The sequence below is a fragment of the Ovis canadensis genome, chromosome 1, assembly GCF_042477335.2.
Source record: "Ovis canadensis isolate MfBH-ARS-UI-01 breed Bighorn chromosome 1, ARS-UI_OviCan_v2, whole genome shotgun sequence".
Classification (NCBI taxonomy): Eukaryota; Metazoa; Chordata; class Mammalia; order Artiodactyla; family Bovidae; genus Ovis; species Ovis canadensis.
The window spans coordinates 197,352,109-197,365,627 of NC_091245.1; the positions used below are offsets into that span (position 1 = coordinate 197,352,109).

Below are 13,519 nucleotides of genomic sequence, written 5' to 3' on the forward strand. Positions count from 1 at the left end.
GCAGCTGCCAAAATCACTGTGACCAATAAGAGAGTGTTTTTCCCAACTGACTGATTCTCATTGCAATTAATAATATGGAATTAAGTTAAACATTGGAAAAAGAGTGATTTGGTTTTATTCTATCCAATGAGATGCTAAAGAGCTTAGGTAACACTTGCTTCCTGACTGATTTCAAGAAGAGTGTTGGGGATGGTGAAGATGTTTTGATATCAGAATCCTCACTTATCTTTACTTTTCTTCATTTTCAGCAACTACAACTGTTTGGGAATTACCAGTATCTCATGCAAGATGTTGCCATTACGTTGATGGTCTGTTTAACAAGTAAGATTTTTAGCAAAGAAAACCATATTGTTTTTATTTATCCATAAAATTCTAGAAATATTCATACAAATAAGAGCTTCTGAGAATGACACTTTAACTCCAGATCTCACTGTGTGCGTGCGTGCTCATTTGCTTCAGCTGTGTCTAATTCTTTGCGAACTGGACTGAAGCCCACCAGGGTCCTCTGTTCATGATATTCTCCAGGCAGGAATACTGGAGTGGGTTGCCATGCCCTCCTCCAGGGGATCTTCCCAACCCAGGGACTGAACCCCGAGTCTCTTGTCTCCTGTATTGGCAGACAGATTCTTTACCAGTAGCACCACCTGGGAAGCCCGCCAGACCTCATTACCTATCAATTTTTTGAAAGTGGTATTGGTAGTAAGGTGAGGCTTGAAGTCCTCAGAGTTGACATTAATATATTCTGATTAAAAAATAGGTCTTAATTTCATAAAATTGTCAACATATTCTGAGTTCTTTGTAGGTTTGTGTCTTATACACAGAAAAGTGTACAAGAAATCCAGGAAGGGAAATCTTGAAAACCCAAAGGTCATTCTCCATTATTCAGCTATACTTCTTATTGACGGGAAACCAGATTTTTGCTAAGGCCTTTGATGTTTGAGAACAAATGCTAGCATTTTATTCTAGTGGAATTCTCTCAAAAGCAAGGTGTGGCTCGCAGCAACTATTGCTCATTTCCTTCTTTTGAGATGACACTGATACAATATTTCCTATCAAGGAACTTAAAGCTTGATACTAACTCCTAATAAGTGAGAAAGGTGACTGCCTTAACAGGGAGCAAAGAAAAAGAATGACACACTCATCTCTTTTTCCTTGTTCAACAATAGAAGTGTTTTGAAAAATAACAGATAAAACATCCAGCAATGCAGGATATTAATAACCTTGAGGATTTCATGTAGCATCATAAAACATGAAACTGATATTGAAGTCATTTATTATATTATCACAGTGACAAAATTTACCAGTGTCAGAGATTTAAGTAATATCAATTTTGATTCTTAGGAATGAAATATCTATTCATAGCCCATTAAAATACTGTTATTAATATTCATATGACTGGATAATTTTGAATCAGATAAGTCGATGGGTAAATTTGCTTCTACAATGTTGGCTACATTTTAAGCAATTTGCATGATTTTCTTGTGAACATGGACAATGATATAAAAAAGAAAAGAGTACCAGGAGGTTTCAAGAGCAAAGCTAGCAGGCAGAAGCATGAAGTGAAGGGTATGGCCATCCTCCATCATTTCCTATCTCTGTGACCTCTGGTAAGTTACTTACTAAATAAATAATTGATTAACTGGGGCTTCCCAGGTGACTGAGTGAGAATCTGCCTGCTACTGCAGGAAATACAGGAGATGTGGGTTCAGTCCCTGGGTCTGGAAGATCCCCCAAAAGGGAATGCAACCAACTCCAGTATTCCTGCCTGTCAAACTCCATGGACAGAGGACCCTGGCAGGCTACAGTCCATGGGGCCACAAAGCATCAGACTGAGCACACACACACACATAAAATCGATTCATGTGAAAGGTCCTTACAGGGTTGTGCGGATTAGATAACACAGTGCACGTAGTGTATAGCATAGTGCATGGCCGCCTAGAAGCACTCATTACAAGATGAATGATATTACACTACCCCACCCCTCGTTTTTTTTTTTTTTTTTTGAGATGATTGACTAACTTGTTGAGCGCTTGAAAAAACTTAAGACTGTGTACAAGCAGACTGTTGGATTAGAAATTCAAAAATATGGGTGGTAGCTTTGCCTCAGAATTGCCAGAAGACCTCTAGCAAGTTGTTTTGAGCTTTTGCACACTCAATTTTCATTTTGGTCATGAATTTGACTCTCAAGGTGATGAGTATACTTTACTGTTTCCCATGGCAAGAGCCTATGGACTCTGATACCAGTTGCTCACCCTATGAAACAGCCTCTCATCTCAGAGCAGGCTGAGTGGGAGAGCTGGGATGACTCAGAGCAGGACCACTGTTACCCATGGGAGTAAAAAGAAGGGTGATAGATCACAGTGTTCTTTCCAAAGGAGAGCACTTCATTCAACTAGTATTAAACAAATGTGTAGCTGGCTTACTAAATCAGCCAGACTGATGAAGGTAAGAAACACAGAGTGGAAATACCTTTTTTTTTTTTTTTTTTTGGTCTCTTTTTACTTTCTGCCTTTGAACACTATCACTTTCCCATCCCTGTGAGTTCAGTTATACTATAGGCAGATCATTTCCCGGTCATTTCCAGGTATTGAAATGATGTGAAAAGTCCAGGTATTATAAATCAACATTTCATATTATCATCCAATTCAAAGTTTTCTTCCCCAAGTGAAGCCTGACCCATGGCTTGGAGTAGGTGGTGTTAGAGAAGGCCATGAACTCTGTTTTCCTGTGTCAGCTACTTTCAACCCTGCTTCGGTGAATGCAAGTAGCAAGAGCCCAGGACTTTTTACTTAAATGGGGATATTGTACTTATCACCTGTCGAGTGTATTCTAACAAGGTAAGCATCTAAACTGAGGCCCTTTGTATGGGGCTCACTAGTGAGTTCCTGAGTTCTTTAGAGATTCCCTGTGGATTGTCTGAACCAGACCACTCCCTTATATAGGTGGTGCTCTCTCCTCTGACCCCTCAGGATTCCTTTCATTAACTGCCTTCTGGTGGTGCATATCACACAGCTTTCTTCTTCTGCTGGTCTCTCTAACTTCAGCCGACTGCCCCATTGGGCAAATTCCTTGAGACTGCTCTAGCCCGGCTAATTTACAGAGCTTCTGCTTGGCCTACTAGACAGATGTGGCACATGGTCTCACTGCTGCTCCCTCTCTCTTCCCTTTGATATTACAAGCAGGACAATGAGCGCTAATCTCCACCCTCGCCACTTCAGGACTTTTCCTACAGAGGTTCTTATGATTTACTTTCATTTGAGCTGTGATGCTGAGACTAAAACCACAGTTCTTACTGCTCCTAACAATTCCTATAAGGAATTTCTTCATCATCTCCATGGTTTTCTCTTATATAGTCTGTACGTAGGTACCTGGGGGATGGAGGATGGCCTGTTTGCCCCTGAAGGACCATTACGAATCCCTCTGAGTAGGTACGATAGCAACACGGCAGTCGTCTCTCTTGACATTAAATTGGCACTTACCTTTCTTTGTCCTTGGTCTTCCTTGGTGGCTCAGATGGTAAAGAATCTGCCTGCAATGTAGGAGACCTGGGTTCAATCCCTGGTTTGGGAAGATCCCTTGGAGAAAGTATTGGCTACCCACTCCAGTATTCTTGTCTGGAGAATTCCATGGACAGAGGAGCCTGGCAGGCTATAGTCCATAGGGTCGCAAAGAGTTGGACATGACTGAGCCACTAACACTTTCATTTTCACTTATTTTTCTTTTCATCGTCCTCAAATATGAAGGTCAGCAAAATTCCCCAGACAAGAGGAGAATCTCCATTCAACCTCACCTCAGAAAAGTGTTCATCTCCTACTGTGTGTTTGGCACATAAGTACCTGGGCATTAAAATGTTGATCACTGACATATAGAGTTTAGTGGACAATTCACATACATTAATAGATTAAATACAACTCAAAAATAGTGAGTACTAGGAAACAACAGATGCTCTGGGAGTTTTGGAAAAGGGGAGTTTGTTTTTGATGATCTGTAGTTAGGGACAAGACAGCAATGGAGAAAAGAGAGATACTGGGGTTGGCTTCATGGAAGAAGTAGCATTTAAAACAAAATAAGAAGACTGAATAGATTTCAAATATCTTTTACCAAAAGAAGGGCATTTCAAGTAGAAGGAAGCAGCATGAGCAAGAGAGAGCTGATAAATATAGGGCATGAGTTTTTCAATTTGACCACACTGTAGGGTGTGTGGAAAGAACAGCAGGAGATAAAATTTGAAAAAGTAGATTGGGTCAGGTCACAGAATCTTGACTACTAGGCTGAGAACTGTGAACATTTATCTGACGACATTGAGTCATGGACGATCAATGTGAAATCACTCTCATCAACCCATCTACATTTCCAGGTTCCCAGGTTTGACTTTCAAGCCTGAATTAGTAAGGGACAAAGATAATGCCATCACAATATGCTAAGTGAAATAAGACAGAAAGACAAAATACTGTTGCTTATACCTGGAATCTAATCTATAATCTAGTGAATATGACAAAAGAAAAAAAGAAAAGCAGACTCGCAGATATAGAGAAGAAACTAGTGGCTACCTGGGGTGGAGCGGAAGGTACACTATAGGGGTTGGGGTGTAGGAGGTACAAACTACTGAATGTAAGATGGGCTACAAGGATAAATTGTATAACACGGGGAATATAGCCAATATTTTGTAATAACTGCAAGTGGAATGGATTGTAACACTTAAAAATTGTATAAAAAATTACGAAATTAATTTCAAAACCATAGTGAAATAAATCTACCAGTATATTCTCTTGGAGAATGTTTTAAAAAGATAATACTATCATATTATTTATTTATTTACTTGCTTATATAGCCACACCCCGCATTGTCCCCACAAGATTTTAAGGCAACATACAAAGGCTGCTGAACTGAACTGAACTGAACTGACAAAGGCTGCTAATAAGACAAGATGGGCTTCCCTGATAGCTCAGCTGCGAAAGAATCATCCTGCAATGCAGCAGACCCCAGTTCGATTCCTGGGTTGGGAAGATCGCCTGTAGAAGGGATAGGCTACCCACACCAGTATTCTTGGTCTTCCCTTGTGGCTCAGATGGTAAAGAATCCGCCTGCAATGCAGGAGACCTGGGTTTGATCCCTGGGTTGGGAAGATCCCCTGGAGAAGGGAAAAGCTACCCACTCTAATATTTTGGCCTGGAGAATTCCATGGACTGTATAGTGACTTTCACCACCACCAGTAGGATATAATATATGAAGGAAAAATCTAGGACAAAAGTAAGATGGAGTCAATAGTCAATTAAGAAAATGTGTGCATTGGGAATTCCTTGGTGGTTAGGACATGAAGCTTTCACAGCCAGGGGCCTAGGTTCAATCCCTGGTTGGGGAATTAAGATTCTGCAAGCTGCACCAGTGCCAAAAAAGAAGAAAGGAAGAAAAAGAAAATGCATCTCTTGAAGTCCCATTTGACCCTCATAGGTATAGAAGCCATCTTGAAAGGAACTTGTTTAGCTATGTCTCTGTTCTCTTCAGCAAATCCCACTCAAATTAGAACAAGAAAATTGAAGGAGCATGTTTAAGACTACAGTTCTCACACACAAAAAATAATCTGAGAACAGAAACTGGGAAGCACCTGGGCCTGAGGAGGGCTAGAGTCTTCTTCCCTTATTTCCAAGAGATCATCTTCTGTCTTTCTTCTTCTATCTAACCTTCTTATTTTCAATTGACTTCTACTCATTCGCTTTGCAAATGACCCCAAATGGTAACTATTATTGGGTCTCCATAACCTTTCTGCTTGTCCTCCTACAGCCAATTAGCTCAACCTCTCAGTGTCATTTGCAAATTGTTTAGAAAGAAAACTGATCACCTTCACTTGGGTGAGTTGCCCACTCTAGCTCAATCACTTTTATGAATGAGGGAAGAGTCATGTAATTCAGCTCCATTTGGGCAATCACTCCAGCACATGGAAGAAGGCAGTGTACAGAGGAGGAGGCTGCAGGGAGGATTTATCCATCACATAAATACATCTCTTAAGTTTCATCTGTGCTTCAGTGAGTCCTTTCTGGGTCTTGGGCCTCTGGAAGGATCTAATGAAAGATAAAGATACTTTTTCTCCTTAGAAATTTCCTGACACATGCTCAAAATTTTGCATTAAGTTTGGGTGGGTTCATTAGCCTCCTAAAATTTGACTTGCATGACTTGAAATGTCCATAATAAAACAGGAAGCCAACTATTTAGGAGAAACATACATACATAATATCCAGGTGATGATGAGCAATTAAAAACTATACTTTGAGAAAAAACTTTGAAGCTGCTAAGTCCTCCCATACAGCAGGCTCTGTGCTAGGTTCAGTAAAAGACAGACATTGAGCAAGACAGGATTTCTTTCCTCAGGAAGCTCACAGCTAGGTACATGTATACTTTACCATTCGAGCCAACATGAAGCTTTACAATCAGACAGACATACATTATCACTGTGTCCCTCACTATAGCAAGGATTCTACTTCTCCAAACATCAGTTACTTCACCTGTAAAGTAGGAGATAAATACATATATTGCATTGTTTCTTAAAGAAATAATGGTAATATTTATAAAACACTTAGCACAGCCTCTGGACCTAGTAAAAGGGCTTCTCTGGTGGCCCTGACAATTAAGAATCTGCCTGCAAAGCTAGAGACCTGGGTTCAAAGCCTGGATTGGGAAGATCACCTGGAGAAGGGAATGGCTACCCATTCCAGTATTCATGCCTGGAGAATCCCAGGAATAAGTAGGGACTTGAAAATGGTTGTCCTTCAGTTCAGTTCAGTTCAGTCGCTCAGTCGTGTCTAACTCTTTGCAACCCCATGAACCACAGCATGGCAGGCCTCCCTCTCCATCACCAACTCCCGGAGTCCATTCAAACTCATGTCCATCAAGTCACTGATGCCATCCAACCATCTTATCCTCTATCGTCCCCTTTTCCTCCTGCCCTCAATCTTTCCCAGCATCAGGATCTTCTCAAATGAGTCAGCTCTTTGCATCAGGTGGCCAAAGTATTGGACTTTCAGCTTCAACATCAGTCCTTCCAAAGAACACCCAGGACTGATCTCCTTTAGGATGAACTGGTTGGATCTCCTTGCAGTCCAAGGGACTCTCAAGAGTCTTCTCCAGTACCACAGTTTAAAAGCATCGATTCTTCCACACTCAGCTTTCTTTATAGTCCAAGTCTCACATCCTAACATGACCACTGGAAAAACCATAGCCTTGACTGGACGGACCTTAGTTGGCAAAGTAATGTCTCTGGTTTTGAATATGCTATCTAGATTGGTCATAACTTTTCTTCCAAGGAGTAAGCTTCTTTTAATTTCATGGCTGCAATCACCATCTGTAGTGATTTGGGAGCCCCAAAATATAAAGTCCAACACTGTTTCCACTGTTTCCCCATCTATTTGCAATGAAGTGATGGGACTGGATGCCATGATCTTCGTTTTCTGTATGTTGAGCTTTAAGCCAACTCTTTCACTCTCCTCTTTCACTTTCATCAAGATGCTCTTTAGTTCCTCTTCTCTTTCTGCCATAAGGGTGCTATCATCTGCATAGCTGAGGTTGTTGATATTTCTCCCTGCAATCTTGATTCCAGCTTGTGCTTCCTCTAGCCCAGCGTTTCTCATGATGTACTCTGCATATAAGTTAAATAAGCAGGGTGACAATATACTGCCTTGACGTACTTCTTTTCCTATTTGGAACCAGTCTGTTGTTCCATGTCCAGTTCTAACTGTTGCTTCCTGATCTGCATACAGATTTCTCAAGAGGCAGGTCAGGTGGTGTGGTATTCCCATGTCTTTCAGAATTTTCCACAGTTTATTGTGATCCACACAATCAAAGGCTTTGGCATAGTCAATAAAGCAGAAATAGATGTTTTTCTGGAACTCTCCTGCTTTTTCCACGATCCAGCGGATGTTGGCAATTTGATCTCTGGTTCCTCTGCCTTTTCTAAAATCACCTTGAACATCTGGAAGTTCATGGTTCACCTGTTGCTGAATCCTGGCTTGGAGAATTTTGAGCATTAATTTACTAGCGTGTGAGATGAGTGCAATTGTGCAATAGTTTGAGCATTCTTTGGCATTGCCTTTCTTTGGGATTGGAATGAAAACAGACCTTTTCCAATCCTGTGGCCACTGCTGAGTTTTCCAAATTTCCTGGCATATTGAGTGCAGCATTTTCACAGCATCCTCTTTCAGGATTTGAAATAGCTCAACTGGAATTCCATCACCTCCACTAGCTTTGTTCGTAGTGATGCTTCCTAAGGCCCACTTGACTTCACATTCCAGGATGTCTGGCTCTAGGCAAGTTATTACACCATCATGATTATCTGGGTCCTGAAGATCTTTTTTGCTTCTTTTGTGTATTCTTGCCATCTCTTAATATCTTGGTGGCAAGAGGTGGCAACACCTTCTTAATATCTTCTGCTTCTGTTAGGTCCCTACCATTTGTCCTTTATTGAGCCCATCTTTGCATGAATGTTCCCTTGGTATCTCTAATTTTCTTGAAGAGATCTCTAGTCTTTCCTGTTCTATTGTTTCCCTCTATTTCTTTGCATTGATCGCTGAGGAAGGCTTTCTTATCTCTCCTTGCTATTCTTTGGAACTGCATTCAAATGGGTATATCTTTCCTTTTCTCCTTTGCTTTTCACTTCCCTTCTTTTCACAGCTATTTGTAAGGCCTCCTCACACAAGCATTTTGCTGTTTTAATTTCTTTTTCTTGGGGATGGTCTTGATTCCTGTTTCCTGTACAATGTCATGAACCTCTGTCCATAGTTCAAGTATACAAGTATATTTCCCTATCAGAAAGTATTAAACATCTTTAAAACCGAAAAAGTTCAAATAATCTTTATGTAATAATCTTCATCAATCAGCTATTGTCACAGTAATGCTGTATAATAAACCACCCTCAAAACTCAGTGGCTTGCAACACCCACTTATGCTTCTGTGAGCTGACTATCACTCAGTTGGTCTAGGTGGACTCCTCTGAGCCACTCTGCTTAGGATGTAGATTAGGTGGTTGTGGTCCAGGTTCTGGGTTTACCTGAGGTTTGTTTCACAATTTTCTTTCTGAGGCCAGGCTGAATAGACAGACCTGGGTGTGTTATCAGTATAGAGCAAAGAGAGCAGAGCCAGAGAGCAAGCCAAGCCACACAAGCATGCCTCATAACTCTGCTAACACACACATTACCATATGTAAAACAGATAGCCAGTGGGAATTTGCTGTATGATGCAGGGAACCAAAGCCAGTGCTCTGTGACAACCTAGAGGGGTGGGATGGGGAGGGAGGCTCCTGAAAGTGGGGACCTGGGTATGCCTGTGGCTGATTCATGTTGATGTGTGGCAAAAACCATCATTGTGAAGTCATTATCCTCCAATTAAAAATAAAAATAATAACCCTTCAAACATCTCTTTGGCCAGAGAAAATCATACAGTAAAAAACAACATTACGAACGAAGTTGCTCAGTCGTGTCTGACTTTTTGCAGCCCCATGGACTGTAGCCTGCCAGGCTCCTCCATCCATGGAATTTTCCAGGCAAGAATACTGGAGTGGGTTGCCATTTCCTTCTCCAGGAGATCTTCCCGACCCAGGGATCGAATCTGGGTCTCCCGCATTGTAGGCAGAAACTTTACTGTCTGACCCACCAGCGAAGTCCAAAAAAAAACAACATTAAGGGGAGATAAAGTATACTCTTTCACAATGAGATGAGACCAATAATTCAGTCTCTCACAGCCCCTGTGTAAAAGGCAGAAATTACAATGAGCATCCAAAAAGGAGAAAACCAAATAAGTAGAAGGCAGATGCACGGAGATGCAATTACACGTCTCTCCAGTACCCACAGCCTGTCCATGAACTCTGTGGTCACATTCTACCTTGGATATTAGACGACAGAGAAATCCAAGCACTGTGGCCTCTGCCTCCTGCAGCCCCCGTCTCCTTGCACCCCTTCTCAGCACTGACCACAGGCCACCTTGTCCGCCCTGTGAGCCCATGCGATAACTTCTGACACCAATTACCTGGAGCTGGGCCAGACCTCACAGCCTTCATAAGACTGCCTTCACTTTAGATATCAGCTGTAAGCTTGAGAGTCCCCATGCTATGAATACCTCTCATCTGCTGGTTATTAATGTAGGGGTTCTTACTAGTCCCTCAGAATTCAATCATGCACAGTAACAACTCACAGAACTCAGGAAAGGGCTATTTAGCTTATTATAGCTTTATTATAGCAAAAGGGTACAAGATAGAGCCAACCAAAGGGAAAGACATAAGGGCAAGATCTGGGAGGATCTCAAACATGACATTTCCATTGGCCTCTCCCTCAGGAGTCAGTTTGTCTTACTCTCCTGCACAGTGATGTATGACCATATTCAGAATATTGGAAAAAAAAAAGAGAGAGAGAGAGAGAGAGAGACACTCACCTGAGCTTTAGTATAGGGAATTTTTACTGAGGTTTCGTTAAATAGATATGACTGACTGAACCATTGGCCATAAGATTGAACACAGACTCCAGCTCTTCTCTTTTCCCCTCAAGGTTGAGTTGATAGCAAGTGGCTCAAAGCCCCTAGCCTTCTAATCAGACAGTTGATATTTTGGGCATGGCCAACTCATACATTCTGAGTCGTCTCATTAGCACAAACTCTCTTCAGGCCTACTGTGAACAGAAAAGATACTCCTATCAGTAGGAGTCTGATACTCCTATCAGTAGGAGAGGTCTGACAGAATGTGGTCCACTGGAGAAGGGAATGGCAAACCACTTCAGTATTCTTGCCTTGAGAACCCCATGAACAGTATGAAAAGGCAAAATGATAGGATACTGAAAGAGGAACTCCCCAGTCAGTAGGTGTCCAATATGCTGCTGGAGATCAGTGGAGAAATAACTCCAGAAAGAATGAAGGAATAGAGCCAAAGCAGAAACAATACCCAGCTGTGGATGTGACTGGTGATAGAAGCAAGGTCTGATACTGTAAAGAGCAATACTGCATAGGAACCTGGAATGTCAGGTCCATGAATCAAGGCAAATTGGAAGTGGTCAAACAAGAGATGGCAAGAGCGAATGTCGACTTTCTGGGAATCAACGAACTAAAATGACTGGAATGGGTGAATTTAACTCAGATGACCATTATATCTACTACTGCGGGCAGGAATCCCTCAGAAGAAATGGAGCAGCCATCATGGTCCACAAAAGAGTCCAAAATGCAGTACTTGGATGCAATCTCAAAAAAAAACAGAATGATCTCTGTTTGTCTCCAAGGCAAACCATTCAATATCACGGTAATCCAAGTCTATGCCCTAACCAATAACGCTGAAGAAGCTGAAGTTGAACGGTTCTATGAAGACGTATAAGACCTTTTACAACTAACACCTAAAAAAGATGTCCTTTTCATTATAGGAGACTGGGATGCAAAAGTAGGAACTCAAGAAACACCTGGAGTAACAGGCAAATTTGGCCTTGAAATGTGGAACGAAGCAGGGCAAAGGCTAATAGAGTTTTGCCAAGAAAATGCACTGGTCATACCAAACACCCTCTTCCAACAACACAACAGAAGACTCTACACATGGACATCACCAGATGGTCAACACCAAAATCAGATTGATTATATTCTTTGCAGCCAAAGATGGAGAAGCTCTAGACAGTCAACAAGAACAAGACCAGGAGCTGACTGTGGCTCAGATCATGAACTCCTTATTACCAAATTCAGACTTAAATTGAAGAAAGTAGGGAAAACCGCTAGACCATTCAGGTATGACCTAAATCAAATCCCTTATGCTTATACAGTAAAAGTGAGAAACAGATTTAAGGGCCTAGATCTGATAGATAGAGTGCCTGATGAAATATGGAATGAGGTTTGTGACATTGTACAGGAGACAGGGATCAAGACCATCCCCATGGAAAAGAAATGCAAAAAAGCAAAATGGCTGTCTGGGGAGGCCTTACAAATAGCTGTGAAAAAAAGAGAAGTGAAAAGTAAAGGAGAAAAGGAAAGATATAAGCAACTGAGTGCAGAGTTCCAAAGAACAGCAAAAAAGATAAGAAAGTCTTCTTCAGTGATCAATGCAAAGAAATAGAGGAAAATAACAGAATGGGAAAGACTAGAGATCTCTTCAAGAAAACTAGAGATACCAAGGGAACATTTCATGCAAGGATGGGCTCCATAAAGGACAGAAATGGTATGGACCTAACAGAAGCAGAAGATATTAAGAAGAGGTGGCAAGAATACACAGAAGAACTGTACAAAAAGGATCTTCATGACCCGGATAATCACGATGGTGTGATCACACATCTAGAGTCAAACATCCTGAAATGTGAAGTCAAATGGGCCTTAGAAAGCATCACTACGAACAAAGCTAGTGGAGGTGATGGAATTCCAGTTGAGCTATTTCAAATCCTGAAAGATGATGCTGTGAAAGTGCTGCATTCAATATGCCAGCAAATTTGGAAAACTCAGCAGTGGCCACAGGACTGGAAAAGGTCACTTTTCATTCCAATCCCAAAGAAAGGCAGTGCCAAAGAATGCTCAAACTACCACACAATTGCACTCATCTCACATGCTAATAAAGTAATGCTCAAAATTCTCCAAGCCAGGCTTCAGCAACACGTGAACCGTGAACTTCCTGATGTTCAAGCTGGTTTTAGAAAAGGCAGAGGAACCAGAGATCAAATTGCCAACATCCTCTGGATCATGGAAAAAGCAAGAGAATTCCAGAAAAACATCTATTTCTGTGTTATTGACTATGCCAAAGCCTTTGACTGTGTGGATCACAAGAAACTGTGGAAAATTCTTCAAGAGATGGAAATACCAGACCACCTGACCTGCCTCTTGAGAAATCTGTATGCAGGTCATGAAGTAACAGTTAGAACTGGACATGGAACAACAGACTGGTTCCAAACAGGAAAAGGAGTACGTCAAGGCTGTATATTGTCACCCTGCTTATTTAACTCATATGCAGAGTACATCATGAGAAACGCTGGACTGGAAGAAACACAAGCTGGAATCAAGATTGCCGGGAGAAATATCAATCACCTCAGATATGCAGATGACACCACCCTTATGGCAGAAAGTGAAGAGGACCTAAAAAGCCTCTTGATGAAAGTGAAAGAGGAGAGTGAAAAAGTTGGCTTAAAGCTCAACATTCATAAAATGAAGATCATGGCATCTGATCCCATCACTTCATGGGAAATAGATGGGGAAACAGTGGGAACAGTGTCAGACTTTATATTTTTGGGCTCCAAAATCACTGCAGATGGTGATTGCACCCATGAAATTAAAAGACGCTTACTCCTTGGAAGAAAAGTTATGAGCAACCTAGATAGCATATCCAAAAGCAGAGACATTACTTTGCCAACTAAGGTCCGTCTAGTCAAGACTGGTTTTTCCAGTGGTCATGTATGGATGTGAGAGTTGGACTGTGAAGAAAGCTGAGTGCCGAAGAATTGATGCGTTTGAACTGTGGTGTTGGAGAAGACTCCTGAGAGTCGCTTGGACTGCAAGGAGATCCAACCAGTCCATTCTGAAGGAGATCAGC

General features: G+C 41.5%; 1 protein-coding gene across 1 annotated transcript in view; it reads left to right on the top strand.

The window, feature by feature from the left end:
* Window positions 1-13,519, top strand: part of ATP13A5 (ATPase 13A5) — a 142,193-nt gene that overhangs the window by 108,538 nt on the left and 20,136 nt on the right. Inside the window, exon 25 of the mRNA XM_069593402.1 lies at window positions 249-321. Coding sequence (XP_069449503.1) covers window positions 249-321 — 73 coding nt within the window. The remainder of the gene's footprint in view (window positions 1-248; window positions 322-13,519) is intronic.